The sequence below is a fragment of the Plectropomus leopardus genome, chromosome 11 (genome assembly GCF_008729295.1).
Source record: "Plectropomus leopardus isolate mb chromosome 11, YSFRI_Pleo_2.0, whole genome shotgun sequence".
Taxonomy (NCBI): Eukaryota; Metazoa; Chordata; class Actinopteri; order Perciformes; family Serranidae; genus Plectropomus; species Plectropomus leopardus.
The window spans coordinates 21,816,247-21,838,676 of record NC_056473.1 but is presented as its reverse complement, the minus strand read 5'-3'; the positions used below and the strand labels follow the sequence as shown (position 1 = coordinate 21,838,676).

The window sequence follows — 22,430 nt, the reverse complement described above, 5'->3', positions numbered from 1 at the left end:
CAATGATTTTTTATCTGCACTGTGCAGCTGCTGTGATGTGTGTGTGTAGCGACATTGCTTGACTGTTCCCCTGGGTGGCAAATCGTGTCATGTAATATAGAGCAGGTGGACCCAAATGCAGGAGACTGAGGTAACAGAATTTCAAACAGCTAACTCTTTACATCAGACGAACAAATCAAGGATCCAACAAAGACTGAACTGCAAACCAGACCTACAAACTAGACTGACGAGGGGATGAAGTGCAGGTGGAAAGAAGGGCGGAGGAGCTCAGGTGAGGGTAATAAGGTGATGAGGCAGAAGAACAGGCAGGGAGCTGATGCAGGACAGGTGTGTAGCTGTGTAAATGAGTGCTGATATCATGTTGTGGTGGAGAGACTTGAGTGTCTCAGACACACAAGAAAGTACGCATCTGCTGCTGGCTCAGTACAGACGACAATACTAACCCGCAGCTGTCAGTTCATTATTCTTTTTTATGACAGTCTGTTGTCAAAGGGCTGCTCAGTTGTCATGTCTGCCTGGTACAGAGGAGAGGAGAGGAGCTCCTGCGTTGTAGAGGAGAGCGAGAGAGAGAGACAGTCATCCAGCATTGAAAGAAGTGTGTTGCCTCAGTGGATCATAAGGGGGAGATGGCATACATTTGACTGTCAAGCATGTACTGCATTATTTTAATGTGTAGCTGATACAGTTAGAATGACAGTCTGGTTTAATTGCATTAAGAAAATCTTTTCAAGTTTCACATGTGGACCAAGTATGAAATGTGGACTGGTAGCTGGAGAGGTGCCAGTTCACCTCTTGGGCACTACTGAGGTGCCCTTGAGCAAGGCACCGAACCCCCAACTGCTACCCAGGGGCAGCCCCCTTGCTTTGACGTCTCCGTTTAATACATGTTTATCAGTCATGTTTGTGCATGTGTATGTATTCCAGGCCTGTGTCTGTAACATGTACAAGACAGCAGAGTGAAAATAAATTAATTTTCCCATGGGGATTAGTAAAGTATGTCTTCCTCTTCTACTTCTTTTGCTTCTTCTTTTACTACTTATTCTACTTCTACTACTTTTACTCTTTTTACCACTTCTACTTCTACTGTAATTCTAGGTGCTATGTTGCAAGCAGCTGAAGTTTCTTGAGTTTCTCGAAGATGTTTCAACTCAAGCTGATCGGCTTCTTTGGTTATAACAGACTAGTGAAGGAGTTTTCCTCTTGGTTGCTGCAAGTAGAAAAACTCTCATCCTCCCAGGGTGAGTGCTATGTTCAGAATTCTTAGCCTGCATTCTGACAACCTGTCTTTCCCTGATCCAGTATTTTATACTATTTACAATGAGGAAATGTGAATGAAGGTAGAATCGTCTTCTGGTTGGTTCCCCTCATTATCTGGCTCCCCTTTCAGCGTGGCATCGTCTCTGGATTGGTCAACTTCAAGGACAGTCCCTTATTAGGAGTTGTTTTTCATTCCTGCAAGTCCTGTCAAACACAATTACAGAAACCAGACACACACACCTTTCTTGTCTCACATAAACATTACATACTTCCTCTTTTGTCTCTGCATACGGGTGACCTTGACGTGACACTCCTAAATGACTAATACAGTAGCATTTCAGTTCTTCTAACGCCAGTTTCAGCATTCTTACTTCGGCATTCTTGCAGTTACATAACAATTCTAGTGAGGTGTATTATGCTTTGTTTATATGGGTCTTATCTTGAGGTCAGAGGTTGATGGATGGTTAGGCCTTGGGGTCAGATGTCCGGATTACTGGCGCCAGGCTTAAATGACATGGAATGTGGCCCTTTGGGTTTTTTTTGTGATTGATCACAGTAGGTGAGGAATGTTTACTGATGAATGTGTAGATGCTTGTACCTCTATAAGAGACATGCATGAGCTGTAAGAGAGAGAGATTCGCATTGGTCCTGAATCTTCTCCGAGGCAGACCATGGTGCCTGGTGGATGCTGAACTTTGTTGTAATTGATTCTTATGCAACCAAGTCAGTGTCAGCGGAGGTTTCTTCATCGTCTACACATCATTGCTACTTAAGAAACAATGACACTAGCCTTGCTCGGACAGAGCCTTAAGGGCTCATGTCACATAAAACTTGTTCTCTATCTTACCCTATCCTGGCATTATAGTCACACTTTAGCTGGAATCATTGTTCAGTTACAGACATTTAGGTTACATACTTACATACTCCAACACTAGCCAGGAGTCAAAAGATTTTAACCCTGTGGGTGTGACCCTTTACGGGGTTGTCAAGGTCATATGTGCTCTCTGGTTTTCAGGAGTCTTTATGTGAGTGGGTTATAAGTGATGTTATAGGCCATCTCTGTTGAAAGATGGTTGTTCGAGTTTGATGTAGATGGCTTCTTTCTACCACTTTTGAACCATTAGTCCTCTCTGGCCAGGATGTGCACGTTGATAACTCCCCATTAGTCTGGTAAAACTGAGGAAGCTCCTCGTAGTGCAGCAGCCTTCGATAAAGCACCTAGAATTACTGTGACCTGAATGACATATGTGGTTTCTTTCTTTGTACTTTGACTGACTATGACTATGACTTCCATTGTGACTTCCATTGTAATCCATGTGACATTACCTGAAAATTAGCAGGAAAGAAAACTATTAAAAAAACTGTGGTGTATTATGCTCAGTTTCTTAAAGTTCCTTTTTTGGTCAGGCAAGGAGGCCTCGAGGTTAGAGGTCTAGGGATGTTTAGGCCTGGAAGACAAGTGTGTAGAATACTGGCCCAGGCTAGAAGTAACATGGAATAAGGCTCCTTCCAAATAAGGAGATACTTGTGGGGTTTTGTGATTGATCACAGCAGGTGAAGAGTTGCTTTACGGACAAATGTATTGATGCCTGTACGTATATAAGAGACTTGCATGAGCTGAAAGAGAGAGATTCGCATTGGTCCTGAATCCTCTCCCAGGCAGACCATGGGGCCTGGTGGATGCTGAACTTTTCTGCAATAAATTGATTATTATGCAACCGAGTCGGTGTCCGCGGCGGTTTCTTCATCTTCCACACATCATTGCTACTTAAGAAACAACTACACTTCTAAACTACTAACACGAAAATTCATACTAACAAAAATCTTAACCCCTGCTCATAATTAACCATCTGCTCATCTGTAGGCAGGATTTGATCGCTGGCTCAGAGCCCTGAGGTATTAGGAACCGTCTCATCTGTAAGTGGAGCCACTGGGACTCGAGACTCTTCGGCAGTAATATTCTTAAAACTAACACAGTGAGAAATCTGCAGTCTGTAATCATCTCAGAAAACATTCTGAAAATAATTATGCTTCTGTTCCACTGGGGCAGTAAGATAAAATGTCATTACTTTTTTTTAATGACTTTTCATAACTGTTAGTCATTCCTGGTCTATTGATGTTGCCTCTATAGCTCAGAAAAAAACATCTTAACCCTTTGAAAGCCAGAGCAACATCACGTTTCTTCTTGTGCATACAGATGCCTTTCGCAAGTACTTAAACCTTTGAATCCTGAGCAAATTGGTTTGATTCATTTTCAAAACATGGAAAAAAGGCAAAAAGCAACTTGACGAGAAATGGCACATTGCGAGAATTAGTAGATTTAAAAAATGATTTTTCAAAACGCTAAGGAAAAATTGTTGAGAAAATAATATTTATTCGTATCATTATTATATATTTAAAATTCTCTTACAGAGTTGTTATAACTTAGAAGCCTTTTTTGTTGTTTCTGTTTGTTTTGTAGTTGTTTCTTAAGTAGCAATGATGTGTGGAAGATGAAGAAACTGCCGCGGACACCGACTCGGTTGCATAATAATCAATTTATTGCAGCAAGGTTCAGCATCCACCAGGCCCCATGGTCTGCCTGGGAGAGGATTCAGGACCAATGCGAATCTCTCCCTTTCAGCTCATGCAAGTCTCTTATATACGTACAGGCATCAATACATTTGTCCGTAAAGCAACTCTTCACCTGCTGTGATCAATCACAAAACCCCACAAGTATCTCCTTATTTGGAAGGAGCCTTATTCCATGTTACTTCTAGCCTGGCGCCAGTATTCTACACACTTGTCTTCCAGGCCTAAACATCCCTAGACCACTAACCTCGAGGCCTCCTTGCCTGACCAAATTAGGACCTTTAAGAAACTGAGCATAATACACCACAGAAGTATGCATCTACCTCGAGTAAGCACATACCTATATATGGCAAAGTCTCAGTGCCTGCAAGTTATGTTTGACCATGGATACCTGAGCCGAACCAGTGCCAGCAAATTTAGCAACACACACACCTCATTCCTTATAAGAAGTCTAAATCCCTGACATTTTAGTAACTGATACTGATCGTCTAACGTCACAGCATTGTATAAATACTATTGCCTTTCCATGTGATCTGTGTATCAGCCAGCTTTCTATGTTTAGTTTTATATTCTGTAAGTTAGTCTGCGTTTAGTCTCTGTCTGAGCTGACCCAAGTGTTCGTCTTTGTCTTAGTTCATCTTTGTATTTGTACTTGTTCATTTGTACTGGTATTCATTGTAATTGTAATCATAACTGTGTACTTTTATTTTTTATTAAACGTGAACTGATTGAAGCTTCAAACGGTACCTCCATCTTTGAGAAGTCATCACTGAAAATTATCCAATCAGATTTGTGTTAAACCACTAACAGCAGAAAGCCGTTTAGTGTCACACAAAAACTACCCAGAAACAAACTATATGACTTCTGAGTCAATATGAAGGAGAAAAATAAGAATTAAATTCTGAGGTTCTTTGATTTATATTTGCATATTCATATATTTAATCTTGAACACACGGGGGCTCCATGTAGACATGTACTTCATAGACCTTGTTTTTTGTCGTCTGATTCTACCCCAAAAATGTGGATACCAAAAACAAAAAAAAAGTGACTTTGGATAATTTACTTTGACACTCGCTGTGCGATACATAAAAAAAGTAATTACAGAAAATGTATTCAATCCTGTGTACATTTTATTATCATTTACAAAACAACATCACAGGAAATTCCACATATACAGAATTTGCTCTGACATACTGTTACGTGTATCCTAAAACCTTATCGGGAGGCATTTTTTGGTAAGGCAGTTTTTGGTCTAGAAAATACATTTAAAGCAATTACTAAACACCTAATGCAGTCCTTAGCAGGTGAGCACGCGTGACATATTAAATACAATCAAAGGAGAGCACAGAGGATCCTCTGTGGTCCTCAGAGTTTGGGACGGTAGCACCAAACTCTGCTGCAGGTCAGACCATAGTTCTCCTCTCTGACAGACTCGGGCAGCTCAAACTGGGCCAGCTGATGCAGGACTCGTCGGATGCTGTGATCCTCAAACTGGGCTCTCCCTGGATCTCCGATCAGGACTTTGGTGCCGTGCATTTTAATGCAGCGGTCCAGCCAGCTGTGAAGGCTGGTGGCGAGGGCCTCGTCGTAGAACATGTCACCCAGGAGGATGAGGTCAAAGCCCTCCAGTTGTGAGCCAATCAGGTTGTCAGTCAGACAAACAGGTGGATCCAAACCGTTCACCTCACAGTTCATGCGGGTTGCAACAGCTGCAACTGTAACACAAACAATACTTTACTTTCTACAGCGCCGGCTGACCAGACTCTGTCTATCATATTACACTGTTTTACAATAGCTAATAACAGTTTCAACTTTGAGAGCGCTCAACATAAAATAGATTTCCTAATATTGGCCTCAAATTCTCACATAGCAGAGAAAATGAAAACATTGCATATGTTCCTTATTGAATTTTATTTATCACAACATTTTAATGTAAAACAGTCTCAGTGAAAGAATGCCAGTTGTACTGTTTGGATCCTCTGCTTGTTTCCTCTGCTGGTGCTGTGCTTTCTCATTTCAGGGCAGCAGACTTGATTGACTGACTGCAATCAAGTGTCATGGGACACACCTGGGCCCACCGAGCCTCAACCACATAAAAGCAGCAGTCAGACCGCCTCACCAGCCTTTAGCTCTCCTTGTTGAGACACGCTCACAGTACATCCACTCCTTACACTACAGATTTCTCCTACCTATTTGTGCAATTTGTTTCACTTACTTTGATTACTTTATACTGTGTATCTCCCTCTTTTTGTCCAACCTAAGAGCCAGGTTGTGACAAACAAATTTAACAAATGAGTAGGAGAAATCTGTAGATGTGTAGACACCAGGACAAGGGCCCAGGAGTGCAACGTAACACTTGACTGCAGTCAATCGAATCTGCTGCTCTGAAATGACAAAGCATAACACCACAGTAACTAGAACGGTCATTTGCTTAAGATTTGTATCTGGCAAAAACGTTTTCAGTTTTAGGTATTAACATCACTTTTAGGTTTACAATAATCAGCTGAAATGTGTTAATGTTAATTTGTGTCAAATGCACAATAACAGAAACTGTTTGACTCTTTAAATGAATTGTTTTACAAGCCAGTCGACATTTGTAACTTGATATGTGACTGTGTATTCTTGTTTCATTTTGAAAACCAAATAAAAACTAAAGTGATTTAAAAAAAAGATATAAAATTGAAACAATCACCAGCAAATGACAAGTCAACATAAATAAATGAATACCAGCGTCAATGTCGTTAGCAACAACATGAGCGGCACCACACAGTTTTGCAGCGATGGCTGAGGCTCCGCAGCCGCTCCCCAGATCCAGGACTGTCTCACCCCGGCACACTGCAGGGTGATCCAGGAGAAACCTGCACAGAGGAGGGGCACCAATGACAGCCGTGGCTCACACACATAAACCTGTTTAACCTGTGCTGTGAGGCTAAAATATTACCTTGAGAGTGCCTGCCCTCCTGGCCAGTAAATGGCCCAGTATGGGTCATCAAAGGGCCAGAGCTCTGGTCTTTCTCTCCAAAATCTGCAGTTTGGGGTGAACAGTCTGAGCCGGAGCTCCGGGGTCAGACTCTGCTCCCCGGTTATCTCCGTGTTCTCTGAAATAAATCTGCGGATATACTCATCAGACGGACGACTGACTGAAACACACCTGTTTGTTTGTCTAAACGCGTTGATAAAGACTTTAACATAACGAGTTTGTGGCGTTAAAAGTCCGAACATGATCAGAAACTTACTGACAAACTGCAGCCAGCTGCTCGGCTAACGTCAGCTAGCGTCGATGCTAATTAGCCTCATAGCGGCTTTTAAAGTTGATCGCTGCAGCAAACAAGCGCGTGATGTTGCCATGAAGGAGCAACACCTCTAAAGATCACGGCACAGAGAGATTTCATAAAACGGACCAGATAAATCCATGTATCTGTGGTCAAATTCTCCAAAAGTTCAACTGAGACCGTGGTTTCCACACGGATGCAAAACAGTGTCGGACAAAAGTTCCTCCTGAAAACGGGACATGTATGTTCCGCTCATAAAGGTTCCTACACTGTATACTACACAGTGGTAGTTTTTTTCTTTTTCTATAGGCCTACAAATACATGTAATGTGTAAAAATACGGTTATGGAATAGGCATGAGCTTACTTTACTGATGTGAATGTATTAATACCATGCCGTGAAAATACCTTTACAAGTGAAAGTCATGCATTGAAAATGTTACCTAGGTAAAAATAAACAGTATAATCAGGAAAATGTAGTTTAAGTACTAAAATTAGACACACCCAGTGTAGGATAATGAATTTAAAACAAACACACAAAACCCTGCAAAAACTCAAAATTACAACAAAACAAAAAACAACAATTATAAAATACAATAAAAACTAAAATTAAAAAAAAGAAAGAAAATGACTTAGGCTGAATGTTTATGAAAATAGTTGACAGTTAAATTTCTGCCAATCAGCTAATTGATTAATCAACTAATACTTTAAGCTGTACTTGCATAAATTGTTGGGTAGTTTAATTTATAACAACAACAATAACAAAAATTATATTTTGTAAAGTCTCCTTGTGTTTTGATGTAAAAATGTATGTACCTTGATTCCTTTCTGTTTTTTCTAAAGTACAAGTACTTCAGATTTGTACTATTATTTTGTAATAATCATTATTGCCATTTCAGTTTGACTTGATTTTATTAACAACCTATGACACTGCTGTCCAACTATTAATAAAACAAAAACAAAAAAATAAGAGAAGCAAAATTAAATAAAGTAGAATAAACTGTAAACAGGATATAACACAAACAAGCTGTTATGCATCACACTGAAGTATGGCACAGGATTTCCATTGTGGTCCTGAGAGGTTGATTGTGAGCATTAATCATGAAATTAAGGGTCTGTTTTAGGTTTTAAAATGTGAAAACGACTGTGTGTGGAAGCAGCAATATGCTGAATAGCTTATTGTTCACATGGTGACATTGGAGACCTCAGTTTGAGGGTGAAATTAGCCTACAGCTGTCCCCATGTTCTAGTCTTTTGTATCATTTTTCTTAGAAGACGTGAATGAGTCGTAATTGATGGTTTCCTTCCTGTCACTAAATTAACCCAGAGCTGACCCCTTTGGCCTGAACTTGCACACCCACAAACCAGCCCAAGGATCATTTTTACAGATGGCACCTGTCTATAAGGGCCGCCAGTTGTAGTGACTCTATTTTATACAGGAATTGTAACCTTGAGCTCCTGGTCTATGAGTCAGTGTGGCAACATTGCAACAATGTGTTCACATCCCGCAGATGAAGGAGATTAGATATAGACCCTTGTCTTCCACTGTCAAGGTAGTGATTCAGACATCTTATTGATTTGTTCGTTCCACAGTCCTGAAATTTAACACTTCAAAAGCAATTTAAAGTTCTGGGCTGCTGAGACAGGAAGACAACGAAAGCTACATGATTGCTCTCTACAACACTGTTAATGGATACGATGTCAAGGTTTCAGAATATATGTGCGGCTCGTTCTGACAGAGACTTTTCCTATTTAGTCATACAGAGTATTATGTGATCATTTTACACAACTTTAGATGCAACAAGAATGAAAACCGCAAAGGTCATGCACAATTAGAAGAACTACCACACATAAAAATGGAAATAAAGCCACATGCAGTGATATATGTGAAAGAAAGCCTGACCTGGCCTACTCGTAAAAACTGGTCACCACTTAGTCAAAGGCAAACGTTTAGTTTCCTTTTCATTGAATTAGTGCTGATTATGTGAGTATAATATGTGCTTTTTACATTTCTCCCAGCAGACACTATGCACTGTAAGTGTGACTAAGAGGGTTTTGTTTTTAAAAATTAAGTTTAAATCCTGACAGGTGCTTCACATGCACTTTGCATCACATCCTCCCCCTGAGACAAAATGGTAAATCCACAAAAGACTTCATTTAAACCCTTGAGGGGAGGGTGATCAACACAAATTGCAAGAAATTAGTAAATGGTGACAAGAAAATGATGTGAAAATTTTAAAGAAGAAATATGTCCAGAAAATTATATTCGTAATTATTAAAAATATATTTAATAATAAAAATTTTAAAACATCAGCACTCTTCTGAGGGGGTCATTTCATGTTTTTTTTTTTTTTTTTTTTTCAGGCAATTTTCTTGTTGTTTTTTATTTGTTTTCTTTTTTTTACTATTTTTTTGAAACATTTGGTCCATGTTTTAAGTTGCTTGTTGCCTTTCATCCATCTTTATGAAAGAAATTAAACCAGTTTGCCCAGGTTTCAAAGGGTTAATGTGAAAATCAAACTTTCAAGCTGCTTTTCTGCACCATGCTCTCCTTCCCTCTCACACATTTTCACTGAAAAATGTTATCAAATAATTTAAATTAATAAAAAAAAATGTTACTTCTTTGTGTTTGTCCCGCCCAGCTACAACTACCATCATCCTCAGATCATCCTCCCCTTCCTCCACTCTTCTCTTTTGATGTTTTGTGTGAGCAGACACCCATAACTGGCATTCCTGCAGGAAATAAGGTGTCACTGTTACTTGATGAACGCCCCTCAAAAGAGCAACTCTCCCCCAAATGGTCAGTCAGCAGCGCTATTAGTTAAAACACTCCATCTCTCCTTAAACTCTCCCTTTGTCTTCCCGTGCCACGTTTCTGCAGACTGCAGAGACAAAGCACCTCTCTGCATCTCTCTGTGTGAAATCCAAGAGGATCATTGTTCTACAGATCTCAGCCCTGAGGACATCTACAGAAGAATCTGTACGACTGCTCATTGCTGGGCTGCTCTCTGTCGGAAGTCCTTCCATCTGGCACAAGATGTAAGCTTTTTATGCACCCACCAGCCAACCTGAGAAAAAGCTTATTCCCTGCAGCTATAACAGCACTATTGACGACACTGTCTATTGTGAGTTTGTTTACATTGTTTGGGTTTTAAGCTGCATTGCACATCCATGCTATTTGCACTATATTAACCCTTTGACATCAGGCGTTGGTTTATGTTTTTTGTATGCTGACCTGAAATAATCACATTTAATATGTTTTGTGTTGCAGTTATTTTTATAATCATATTTCAGAGGAACTTCTCCTGCCCTATCAGTGGCATCCTGATGGGAAAAATCGCTACCTGGCGTGGAAAGAAAAACGAACAGGACCGCAAGGCCCCGCAAAAGTGGTTCATTCAAGGCCTGGATAAGGCCAACCACCCAGATAACTGCCTTTATTCCCCGAGGTTGAGAAGAAGGAACCAGATACACAACACCAGGAAGAGCATCTTCCCTCAGGCCACAAGAATCCCAAACAAAGTGTCTGCATGAGACCCCACCCCCACATCTAGGTTTGGAGTGAATCATAATGTAACATCTGGTGTTCATCAGTTGTAAGTGTTGAAATGGCTCCATGCTTTTGCACACGGGACAGACTGAAAATGCATCTGGCATGGTAGTGTCGTGGCAGAAAGTGGTGGTTCAAAGAGGAATCAGATGGTTGAGACACAGGTATCAGATGGGGAATCTCTTTATTCACAGCGGCTCTACTAACAGCGCAGATCAGTTGACAATTCTTCTTCCCGTTTTCCAGATTGTGACATGTTCTTTTATACCCACAAATGTTCGTGTGTTCAACATTTGTGTGTCCATTTTTTTGGACAGTTTCTCTTAACATTTCGGCAAGATTAACTTCCAATGAAGGAAACATCAGGCCTCCCCCTTAATTTGGACTCAAACCAACTATCTTCACTTACTATGTGTGTGTGTGTGATGTACTTTGCCTTTTCCCAGAATGTAAGATGTTTTTCCCTACTCATGTTCTTGGCTTCTTCCTATCTTTGTTCAGCGCCAATCCAGGTCACATTGACCCGGCGCTCATTTACTGGTGGTCAAACAGGGACGTAACCTGCCCTGAATGTTTGACCCTATCATTCTCCAACAGTAGCCTAGGAGGTCTCACATCCTAGGCCATCATCCAGAAGTTTCTGCACATGCACCACACACCTTCTCCACTTAAACCTGAAGTAATAAAGTGCAGTGCTTCTCAGAATATTGATCTGCGTGATTCTCAAAGACAATATCTGAGTAATAATTCAACTTTACATTGACGATCAGCAGCAGGAATTATTTGTAAAAGGGATCAGTGGTGTGACGCAAATCTAGTCTGGACTGTCTGTTACATTGAAAAAAACACCTACACCTTTAAAAACAGAGTTTACAAAGTGCTTTGACAAATAAGTCAAAGCAGAAGCAAGATGGGTTTCTTTCAAAGCAGAATTGAACAAGAAACAATTAAAAAACAAAAACCCGTATCAATAAGAGTAAATACAATTCAAAGAATATTAGCTGTGAACACAAAAATAACAGTACTAAAATAGAATTAAACACAATAAAGACAGAATAAATACACATAAATTAAAAGACAAACTTAAACAGATGAATTAAAATAGACATAAAGTTTGTAAAGTGAAGTTCAGAATAAACACCAGCATTTCTAGATCACATGGAATACAGTCTCATTAAAGTATACTATAAGGGGATAAGGGGACCCTTAATTCATAAAATTGAAGATGGAAGAGTTGATGATGTGCTGTCATATTTATATGAACACAAAGCAGAAATGACTAACAGGTTTTGTCCCTTGTCTCACAATATGATGCAGGCACTGAGATAAATAATCAAAAAGTGGACCAGCTAGTAAATAAATAAAGGGTCTAGCTCCCCCTGTTGGTCAATCTGGTCATTTCAAAGGCATGAAGAATATTCTGTGAGGTTTGTTCAAGTAAGGCAGTTGGGTGTGTGTGTGTGTGTGTGAGTGTGTTTGTGTGTGTGTGAGAGAGAGAGCGATGAGTGGAACAAAGTCATGATCTCAAAAGAGATTTTTTTGTAGATGTGATTATCTAATTAATTTGCTTTCTTATCATACTCTCTTGGTACCTCTCACTTTCATAAAGTGAAATTTTCTCTCACCTCGCACTCTGCAGAGTTTCAGACCCTGACAACAGTATTACATCTGGCCAGGATCCAGTTTAAAAACCCCTGCAGACATGTCAGAGGGTATAAAACTATGCTGTCTGTGAAGACTTTTGTGAGTTTGAATCTGCATCATCTTCATCATTAAGAATGCAGAGACGAGAGTCTGTTTGCATCCACAAAGAGAGAAATGGTAACAATATCAAGTATCTCTTAATTGGCTAAAACCTTGGCCATATCAGGGCCAAAACAGTCTTTAAAAATGGCATTCAGATCATTTTCTGAAAAAAAAGTAGCAATATAAAACTGTCCAAGTCCCACAATGTAAATGTTACTGTAAAAAGTGTTTATTATCAGCAAAATGTAGTTAAAGTCTTAAAAGTAGAAGCACTAATTAAATGTGTCACATTGTAATATATTATATCACAGAGTGTCTATTTGCACCCAGGTGAGAATTGTCACACTGCAGCTATTTGGCTATTTACACCCACTCAAGTCTGTTCAAGTAAAGTCAGTAAATCCAGTGCTCAAGCAAATGTGCACAAATGTTACTTTGGACCACTGCTGAACATTTCCCTTACATTATATTACATTACAACACATTAGCTTTCAAAACAGACCTCCCTATGTGGGTTAAATAAACATAATAAACATCTCATGCAAATGTTTATCCTTGAGCAAAACTGTTTTAAACTGACTGGTTTGTTCAAAAATTAACAATCTTACATCGAATGTTTCCACAATGTGCTTTTTTATTACTTGTGGTTGATTTAAGTATGTAAAGCCTGTCAAATGAGATCTGTAAACAAGGCCATTTCTTGTGTGCTCGGGAGTGAATAATGACAAAGCAGCATGCCTTGGAGTTTGTCTTCATTATGGTCATTATGATAATGGAAATCTAACCTCACTGACCACTGCATATGTTCCCTCAGAGCCAGCAGGCAGTTCACTGTATGTATATGTTGACTCTGAGCACACAGCACTGATTTCTGATGACCTTATCCTCTCTTTTTCGCTATAGAGGGAGTTCTTTTTTTCATGTAACCTTAAGTGCTATCACAAGCGTGGAGCTCATGCAAACATAAAGCCCCAAACCCTCACTGCCACACAACATTCATTATCATTTCTAATATGTTTGGATAAAAAGAGTCAAGGTTTGACGTCAATGTCTTGATTTCCAGGGTCATGGTGAGATTATATATGTGAGCTCAGGGTCATCACAGGAAACTCCAGTTAACCTTATGTGCTTAGTGTCAAGGCTTTATCTTAAATTACTGTAATTTCCCAATAATTTCCCTCAGTTAAGTTCATTTTGTTGAATTAATATGCAGAAAATAATTAGTCCATTTAAAACAAAGCAAATTTAAATATTCAGTTATTATTGCTATATTGTTATTGTGCGCTCTTGTGTTGAATTTCATGCTTGCCTGTAGGCACATTTTACATTTTTTCATGTTCAGCTGATCTGCTGTGCATGACTGAAAGACTGTTTATGCCAGCAATTGACTGAAATTCATCAATTTGAAGTGAACCAAAACTGTCTCTATTTTCCCCATAATTAGTGCCAAATTGAGTTATTTCCAGGAAACTACAGCCAAATATCAGTTGTTTAAGCAGTTATATTGAAGAACACTATTGTATAATAAACTGACTGGTTTCTCATTCGATGAATTGCAGTTTATGGCACTTCCACCGTAGTATGTATTTGTCATTAAAAAGGGGGAACTGGAAAATTTACAGGTTTGATTCAAGACGCTGGTTTGCCAGCTGCGACATGAACAACTCAGCCTGATGTTGAAATAACGAATGATACTTAAGGCATACTAGCAAACAATAACACAAATTACAAACTATTTCTGATAAAGAGCTCAATGTCTAAAAAAAAAGTCTTACCAAATGAAACAAGTTTCTTTCAATCTCTCTTTCTTTTGGCTTTAGTTATTTGTTTGCTATCTCTCACTTCCATTTCTCTTCTCATGCTCTGAGCTAAACTTCGGATCAGAGTAATTTCATTCACTGACAGGCTCTGCAGTCGTCAACACTAATTCACCTAGCTGAATTGGCCGAGAAAAAGCCTACAAGAACCAACTATTGCCAGGAGACACCACAAAAATTTGGGCAACAGATACTTACCAATGGCCCGACATTGACCAATGGCCGAATTTCAGCTTGGTGTGTCAGGGACCATAAAGGTAATGTCAGCAATAGAAACTTTGTCAGAATAAATCTGAATTTGACACAGTTTAGTATAGAATAAGCATTACAAAATGTATACAAATTTAAGTAGAATACAAACTCAAGATTACGTAAACATCCAGATAAACTTGCTAGGCCATGACCTCTGTGTCCACAATGATGGCCTCGGCTCTGGGTGATGATTAAAATGTTGGAGGTATTGCAGTGTTCATTAAGCATGACCACCTGCCAGTTTTCTGCTGACCTTAGACCAAGCAGGCTGCATTTTAAACTATACATACATACATACATCTATACTGATGACACAGAGAAATGCCATATAAATACATAAAATATTCGACAAGTCATCCTATGCCCGCAAAACATGTTTTTCCCACCTGGTTTGAGACAAGCGGCCTCAGCTGGTCTCTGATCGTGTTTGGCTCAGTCCACAAACATGCACAGCAGGGTGCCAGCAGCAATACATGCCAGGAAATTCAGAGAGCATCATTTATTTAGAGAGCTTACTGTTTGAATAATACAGATCAAAACAATGAGCTGTACTGAATTGATTTTCCTCATTTAATTATTACTACATATGACTGGGGGAACAGTAAAATAATCAAACAATATGCTCGAGTTGGAACTTGCATTCACAGGCGCTGCCAGAGGACTGATCATGTTAATAGCACGATATGCTTCACTGTCAAAGGAAACTGATAATAATAAAACAACATGACACGAAGGTATCTCTCAGCTATTCGTGTATTACCAACAACTGATTTCTCCAGTTATGCAAATACCCCAATTAATATGCTTCTGAGGAATAAAGCTTTGCGCAAGAGCGAGCCCCAACAATATCCTCAGAAGAACGAGTGGTACTTGTGTTTTCATATAGGAGAGAACGAGGGGGGAGAAAGGACTCTCAGTGCATAATGTTTTCTCTCGCTCGCCATTTTGTTCACAAAGATTCAAAGCAACAACAAACGGTTACCTCTGATGTTCACTGTTTTCGCTATGTTTGTTCCCTCCTCCTTGAAATGACTTCTGCCATCTCCTGCGTGAAGTCTGAGTGAAACTAATTTGCTGAAATTGTGAAAATGCATTCGGTCTTAGCAGTGTGTAAGATAAGTGACATACGGTGAAGACCAAAGTCTGCACTAAGGTGCTGGACTTTATATATTAGAGTAGGGGTTCAGTCACAGTCTGCTGTGTCTGGATTCTTTCAGACTTTTGGGAAGTCTGAATAAGAGCCTGTTTAGACCTCGTATTATGTCCCTGGATCGATCAATTAACTTGTTTGTCCAGGATTCACATTACAACCAACCAATCAGCAGCACTTCTTGATAGTGATGTAATTCACAGTGTGTTGTGCATATAATCGCCCATAAAGAGAAAAAAAACAACTTCAAAGCCATTCAAGCAACAACATCTGTTGGGTCTATTGAATGGAAAAGAATTATATGTGAAAAACCTCCTGCACTGATGTCGTAGCCTTGTTGGAGAGGCATCAGGATGGCGTTAGTGTTTACACTACAAAACATATGTAGTCAAATGTGTCCCAGACACATTTGCTATCCAGCTGTGATCAGATAACCTGAGACACATGTTGATGCCAGGTCTACACTGTGTGAAAGCATCTGTTTAAGACTCATTTAAGTTGCTTTCATTGGTTAGTCTGTCTTTGTTTTCACTTGGTCGGCTTATCATTAGGATGATTGTGTTTTCTTGGTGTTTTGGTTTCAATTTACTGCATTTTTCTCTCCTGTGTTCCTGTGCTGCTTTCCCCTAATCTGCTCATCTGCACACCTGTCCTGCATCAGCCTTGTTAGTCCTTCCCTGCTCCTCAGTTTCTCTCAGCCAATCAGCTCCCTGCCTGTTCTTCTGCCTCATCACCTTCTTCCCCTCACCTGAGCTTCTCCACCTGCACTTCATCCCCTCATCAGTCTAGTTTGTATTTAAGTCCTGGCCTTTTCAGTTTAGTCTTTCTTGGATCCTTGTCTGAATTTGGGTCCACCCTCTCCAATTTTTTTTTAAATATATATCATGATTCTCCCAGGAGCTAGAACTGTTTGTCCTTGAGTCTCTCTTTTGATTGATTGATTGACTGGGGGAAAATGCATGACCCTCCACTCACAGTTTCCGGTTACAATAAATGGTGTAATTTTGGAGATTTTTAAAGAAAAAATACCTCTTTGTTTAAAATGAATACAAAACATAATTTAAAGTCAAATGTCTTGCTCATAAGCTATATCAAAAAGTGCAAATCCCTCCCCAGAGCTTAAAAAATAGAGCTTAAATTGCTGTTTTGCAAGGAGTCTCTTAACATCTAGTATATATAACATGTGATCCAGTTACACTTGTTTTATTCTGTCCCTTTGTTAAGTTACCCATACAAAGAAGCTAAAGAGGCCAGTGCCAGTGTCAACAGCTCTCTGGATCAGGACATTATTTCTTTTAAAGAGGGGAACCATGGGAACAGCACAAGATGATTGATACAATACATGTAACTGCATGTGCCGTTCATGAGGGCCCCACGTGCTTGTTTGTGTTTGTGTCAGTGTGGTTGCATGTGCATACACCAGACTAACCGAGAGGCATAATGCACAGGATATAAATCTCATTAAATGAGGCTACACAAGATGCTGATTGACAAATGAACTGCTCCAAAACAGGAATACAGTCTTCAGCAGTAAGACAATGGTACCTCTCATCCATGTCCTTGTCTATAAAAATACTGAAAAAAAATCCCAGCTGGAAGAATAAAGTACAGCTGATAAAACCCATTATCTGTTTAATTAGCTTTCTTTGTACTGCCAAAGAAATTAGCTGCTCTTCATGTCCAAGGTTTTGTAGATTATCACCCAAATAAATCAATTAAATATTTTTCACGGGAAGTGCGGTATTTCATGCTTTTAATTGGTGACCAGGCATTGTTTGAGTTGTCAGATGGAAGCAGGGTCTCAGCTAAACAGCGTGTGTGTGTGTGTGTGTGTGTGTGTGCGTGCATGTGTGTGTGATGCTAGCTTCGAAACGTCAGCCACGGTGACACGCAGCTTGCAGGAAAATGGAGAGAAATGAGAGTGAACAGATGCGGTCAGAGTGGAGAGTGACAGGGAAAGAAAGCGGGAGACTTTTAAGATTTATAAAGAGAGAGACACACACACACACACACACACACACACACACACACACACACAGAAGGAGAGTGTCTTTAGTACTCATGTGTGATATGAAACCCCACCTCTATTTGAAAGTTTTTTTGGCCCAATGCACTGAGCTGAAGCTGCTCCTCCCCCGAGAGCTGCACACACATAAAAATGTCACCACAAAACAGAACAAAATAGGCCGTTTCCCCTGAAAAGACTTGTGTTTCAAAGGCAGTTGTAAGATGTGAAGCAGGAGGAGGCAGCAGGGCTCCCCGGTGGATAACACTTACAGAAGATAACAAGATGAGGGAGAGGAGGGAGGGGAAAGAAGACGGAGTGCACATGCAGGCGGCAGACTCATCTCTAAATACTCCTTGTGTCAACCGGTTTGAATCACCAGCAGGCGACCATGTTTAACGTCCCAGGAGAGCAGTTGGAGAGCGGGTCACTGCTGGGTGCACGGCTTGATCTGAAAGGATTGTTTATGCTGAAAGAGAAAAGCACGGTGGGGAGGATTCCCAGGTAGTTCAAGGTTAAAGCAGAACTCTCAGCACAGTGACTCATGTGTGGACGACATGTGGAGATGATGTGGGCTGCTAAGAAAGTTGGAAGTGTTGAGATCGTAATTAGAAAATCACGAGGGAAATTTCATGCACACATTTTGTTTTGTAATTTTAATAAGCCTTTTTACTGTCAGAGGGAGACAACGCTTCCCAATGACAACCTTAAATACACCATTAAGTTAAATCTTATACCTTCATTTAGACTTTAAAATAAGTTTTCAGCCCCTCTGAGATGATAAAAGGCCCATCATCGCCATGACACGGCAACAGAGGAACGATTCGTTGTGTATATCAAAGGATTTAGACTCAGTTAGATGCCCTCCTCTTCAGCGAGGCAATATGCTTTATCTCCATCGTCTGTGGGACATTTTGCATCTCATATGCAGTGGAGATGCTGTCAGGGGATGCTGTTTGATTTACTTCAGTGACAACTCTTCCCTTACCTCTGGCACGCTGCGACTCAGGGATTGTCTTTAAGAGCCTCCTTTGCTGGGAGGCTTGGAGAAGCAAAAGTGCACACACACACACACACACACACACACACACACACACTCCATTAAGTTCAAAGGACAGCTTTGACCTCTGGACTCTCATCCATACCTGAGAACTTAAGTGGTTTACTTCATAATACTTTTCACAGGACACAACAAATGTTGATAAGCAACAGCGTAACCTTTTGTGTACCTCCTCACAGAACTGTTGGTCTTAATCATTCACTGTAGTATAAAGATGGACATCATGACCTCCCCAAAAGTGAGCGAAAACATCTCGATCACACATAGTAGATGGGACATGGGCCAAACAAAAAAATCTAAGTACAAATGCATTTTTTCCCCAAAGACGGTTTCTGTTATTTTAGGTACTTCTCATGGCGCTGATTTTTTTTGTTTTGTTTTGATTAGCAATTTCATGCTATAAATAGAGGGTTTGACATCGTGATTGAAGGCTGTGCGTGCCATTGTGTGCCCACCATCGATGGTGCTGTTCGTGAGTGGTCGGACAGGTTCATGGGTGGAAATTTGATATCGTGGAGATGGCTACTTTGTACGTGGAGACGCTTCCTCCATCTTTATATACAGTCTATGGTCTGGATAAGTGTCCATTTTCCATGATAGCCATGAATTTGTGTGTCTACAACATTTACCTCAGAATAGATAATAGATTGCATCATCTGTTGTTGGTGTCTTTGCTGATCAGGCATGACAAAGTACTTAAAAATAATATGCTTCTATAAATGATGTCTGCCATTATATAGTTATTAACTGATTAGTCAGGCCTGCAGTATGTGTACATTATCCTCACTACAAATGTCCTCTTATCCTAGATCACGAGACCTCTGCTCAGGTTAAAGATGGGTGCTTTAGCTCTTCAGTGAGTTGTGTCATCAGTCTCCATGTCACTTACTTTTTCTGTCTGTAGTTTGTACACTAGTCAGGTAGTGCACAGTTGGTCTTTTGAGCTCCTTTACCGAAAACAGTTGCTTGGTGTGCCTGCAAATGTTTCCAGTAAGGGCACTGGGAGTGACTCCCAGAAAGCCAAAACTATGAGCTGAAAGACATGAAAAAGCTCTGTAGAGTTGAGGGGAACAGTTGAGCAGCCTAAGCCAATATTTCACTGTGGGTAACCATCAGAGGCTTTTCTGGAGTTACATCTAATCATTTGGTACCTTGTTGATATAAAAACATTGATTGGTGCAGCTTTAAAGTATAATGTTTAAATGAGCTTTATACTTGGCTCTTATTACACCACCCCCCTGCAGAGATACATGTAACCTGAATACATAAATTGCTCCGCTTAAAAGATTTGCAGTTCTGAAGCCTACTGCTCTTTCTCTCTTTTCCATTAATTAAAGTTAGGGTCAAAAAAATCATGCATTACCACCACATCTCCTCCACAGCATAAACCAGCATACATACATACACTTTTTCAAGGTCAGGTAGTGAGGCAATAACTGTGTGGTGAGCTTATGATGATGACTATTATAAGGCTTTAAGTTGGATGTTTGCACTTTGCAGTTACGTGTCCTCAGAAGCAAAACAAGTACTCAAAAAGGCAACACACAAGCAGGGTCATCAGCCACCCTATGAATGACATTCAATATACTGGGATCATTCACTTCCATGTTGTGTCTGTGATCCAGGAGGGTGAAGAATGAAATGATTTCAATTAGAAGATGAGCTTAATGCAGCGGACCACAGTGAGGGCAGTGAACCAGGACTGAGTGTGAGAGCAGAGCACATTCCCACAGCTCCCACAAATCCTTATCAAGAAAACAGACCCCCACCTTTGAACCCAGACTGTAAAACTGTCTTATAGAGTCATGCAGCCGATCCTTTGATCACTGAAAGAAATCTTGTCCGGGATCACAGCTCCATTTTGCAGGACTCGAGTTGTGTAGCTAAAGAATGAAAAGTTTGTTGCTCAAGAGACTCAAGAACAAACGAATAAACCTCAGATTATGCAAATAACCATCTGAACAAGTCATGACCCCAAAACACAAGATACTAAGACGAACCTTTCTTCAATCAAGTTTATGGCCAAAAAGAAATGTAACCTTTACACTAAAAAAAACAACCTCAGAATCCACTTGAGATAACGCTTTTGTCTTTTCTTGGATAAAATGTATACACATACCAAGAGCATATGATCACACCTGTTGCATAGGCCAAGCTCAAGATCTGACTTACACAATCTAATGAATCACACGTTCATGTCTAAGTTCATGCGTTTTTTTGAATCAGTCATTAGCGGTGTTTTACGATGAACTACAACGATACCCTTAACGAATGTTGCTTAAAAAGAGTTCTACCTTTTAGATAATGAAGACTTTCAAGCTAGCAAAAAGGTCGTGGTATCCTGTGACACTAGGCAACTTAAGAAATCCATTGGTATCACTCATGTAAGCATAGTTTGTCATTAATGTGGCCGAATAACGTTCCAAATTTAGGCTACACAACTGGCATGGCCATTCTCAAAGGGGTCGCTTGAACTCTCACTTCAAGATATCTGAATGTGTACCAAAGAGTCTCCCCTGAACTTGAGAGGGCTTGTTCTCTGTAAATGTTTTGTTCCAAACAATCAATATATTCCTTTATATTTAAGCTTTGTCTTTTTAAGAAAAAGAACAACCAGCTTATTTCAAAAACAATAAATCACCTTACATGTACAAATACATTACACTTTAAAGACTGTTGTGGAACTCAAAATGCCATCTGCACCACTATTAGTCTTAGATAATTAGTAACATTAACTGTAAAATTTAAGAAAGCATAAGTGAATTACTAAAATCTAATTATTGCCTTTGGTTTTGGTGGGCCATGCCACTCCAAGATTTTCAGTGGCCCCATCTGGCAACCCCTATGAAAATTTCCTGCGGACACAGATGGTTACAATATGTCTCTGACCTAGTTTCTCAAGGATCAATCGCTGCAAATATCTTGTGCCACTGAAAAAATAATTTCTAAAGAGACCTGCTGTTTTCCAATTCAATATTAGTTGTCTCTCCTTTGTCTCTAGTGTGTTGGTAATTAGATGTACCTGCACTTGTAAATAAATCCATGTAAATTTAAGGGATATGTCATCAAAATCAGTGTTTAATGTGTAATAGTTTTGAAATATCTGTCTCTGATATTTGTGCTGCCACCTCAATACGATGGAGGAAAACAGAATTTCATTTTGTGATGCTGAAAAATTTCATTTGAAACACTCAGAAACAGCGTGTCTTTTCACTTTCTCCACTTACTGTCAACATTTTTAACTGGAATTGCTTTCTACCAAAGACACAATGACATGCATTACACAGCATGTCATCATAATCATCATCATCATTATTCACAAGCTGAAATAAAAAAATATACAAAGTTTCTCATCCTTTGGACTGATAAAGAACGTGTATTGTGTTACCGCCTCTCCCAGGACTTCCATTCTCTTCTTTAAGCTTTTATCATTTATATTACACACATCAACCTCTAATAACATTTCACTTAACACAGTACTTAATTTGCTTAATTGCAGCTCTCTCTACATTGTCTGAATGATGAATATGGTCACTGACAGCACAGTGATTTGGTGTTGTTTTGAAGTTAGCACTCTCAGGTATTTGTGTCTTCATCGCCTGTTTACTTTCTTATTTATGTCTTCTATTCCATGAAACCTGCATATGAGTCACTTTGATTATTGCTCTTATCATTCTGAAGTGCTAACATCATCACACATCTCTCCACCAGCTCATTCATTAGCACAGTTCAAGCACAAATCCGCCTCTTGT

General features: G+C 39.8%; 1 protein-coding gene across 1 annotated transcript; it reads right to left on the bottom strand.

The window, feature by feature from the left end:
• Positions 1-4,976: 4,976 nt before the first annotated feature.
• Positions 4,977-7,288, bottom strand: etfbkmt (electron transfer flavoprotein subunit beta lysine methyltransferase). The gene is made up of 3 exons (XM_042496577.1): positions 6,770-7,288; positions 6,556-6,686; positions 4,977-5,543 (listed from the first exon to the last, which is right to left on the bottom strand). Exons 1-3 carry the CDS (start codon positions 7,048-7,050, stop codon positions 5,194-5,196), a joined length of 762 nt encoding a protein of 253 aa, XP_042352511.1. The 5' UTR covers positions 7,051-7,288; the 3' UTR covers positions 4,977-5,193.
• Between the last annotated feature and the right edge of the window lie 15,142 nt (positions 7,289-22,430).

Bases quoted from the DNA above. Each gene is read 5' to 3' on its own strand.
- etfbkmt (XM_042496577.1), bottom strand. From the start codon at position 7,050: ATGTTCGGACTTTTAACGCCACAAACTCGTTATGTTAAAGTCTTTATC. The intron at 6,687-6,769 runs GTAATATTTTAG...TCCTCTGTGCAG, and splicing joins GGAGGGCAGGCACTCTCAAG to GTTTCTCCTGGATCACCCTG. The intron at 5,544-6,555 runs GTATTCATTTAT...TTTGTGTTACAG, and splicing joins TGCTAACGACATTGACGCTG to TTGCAGCTGTTGCAACCCGC.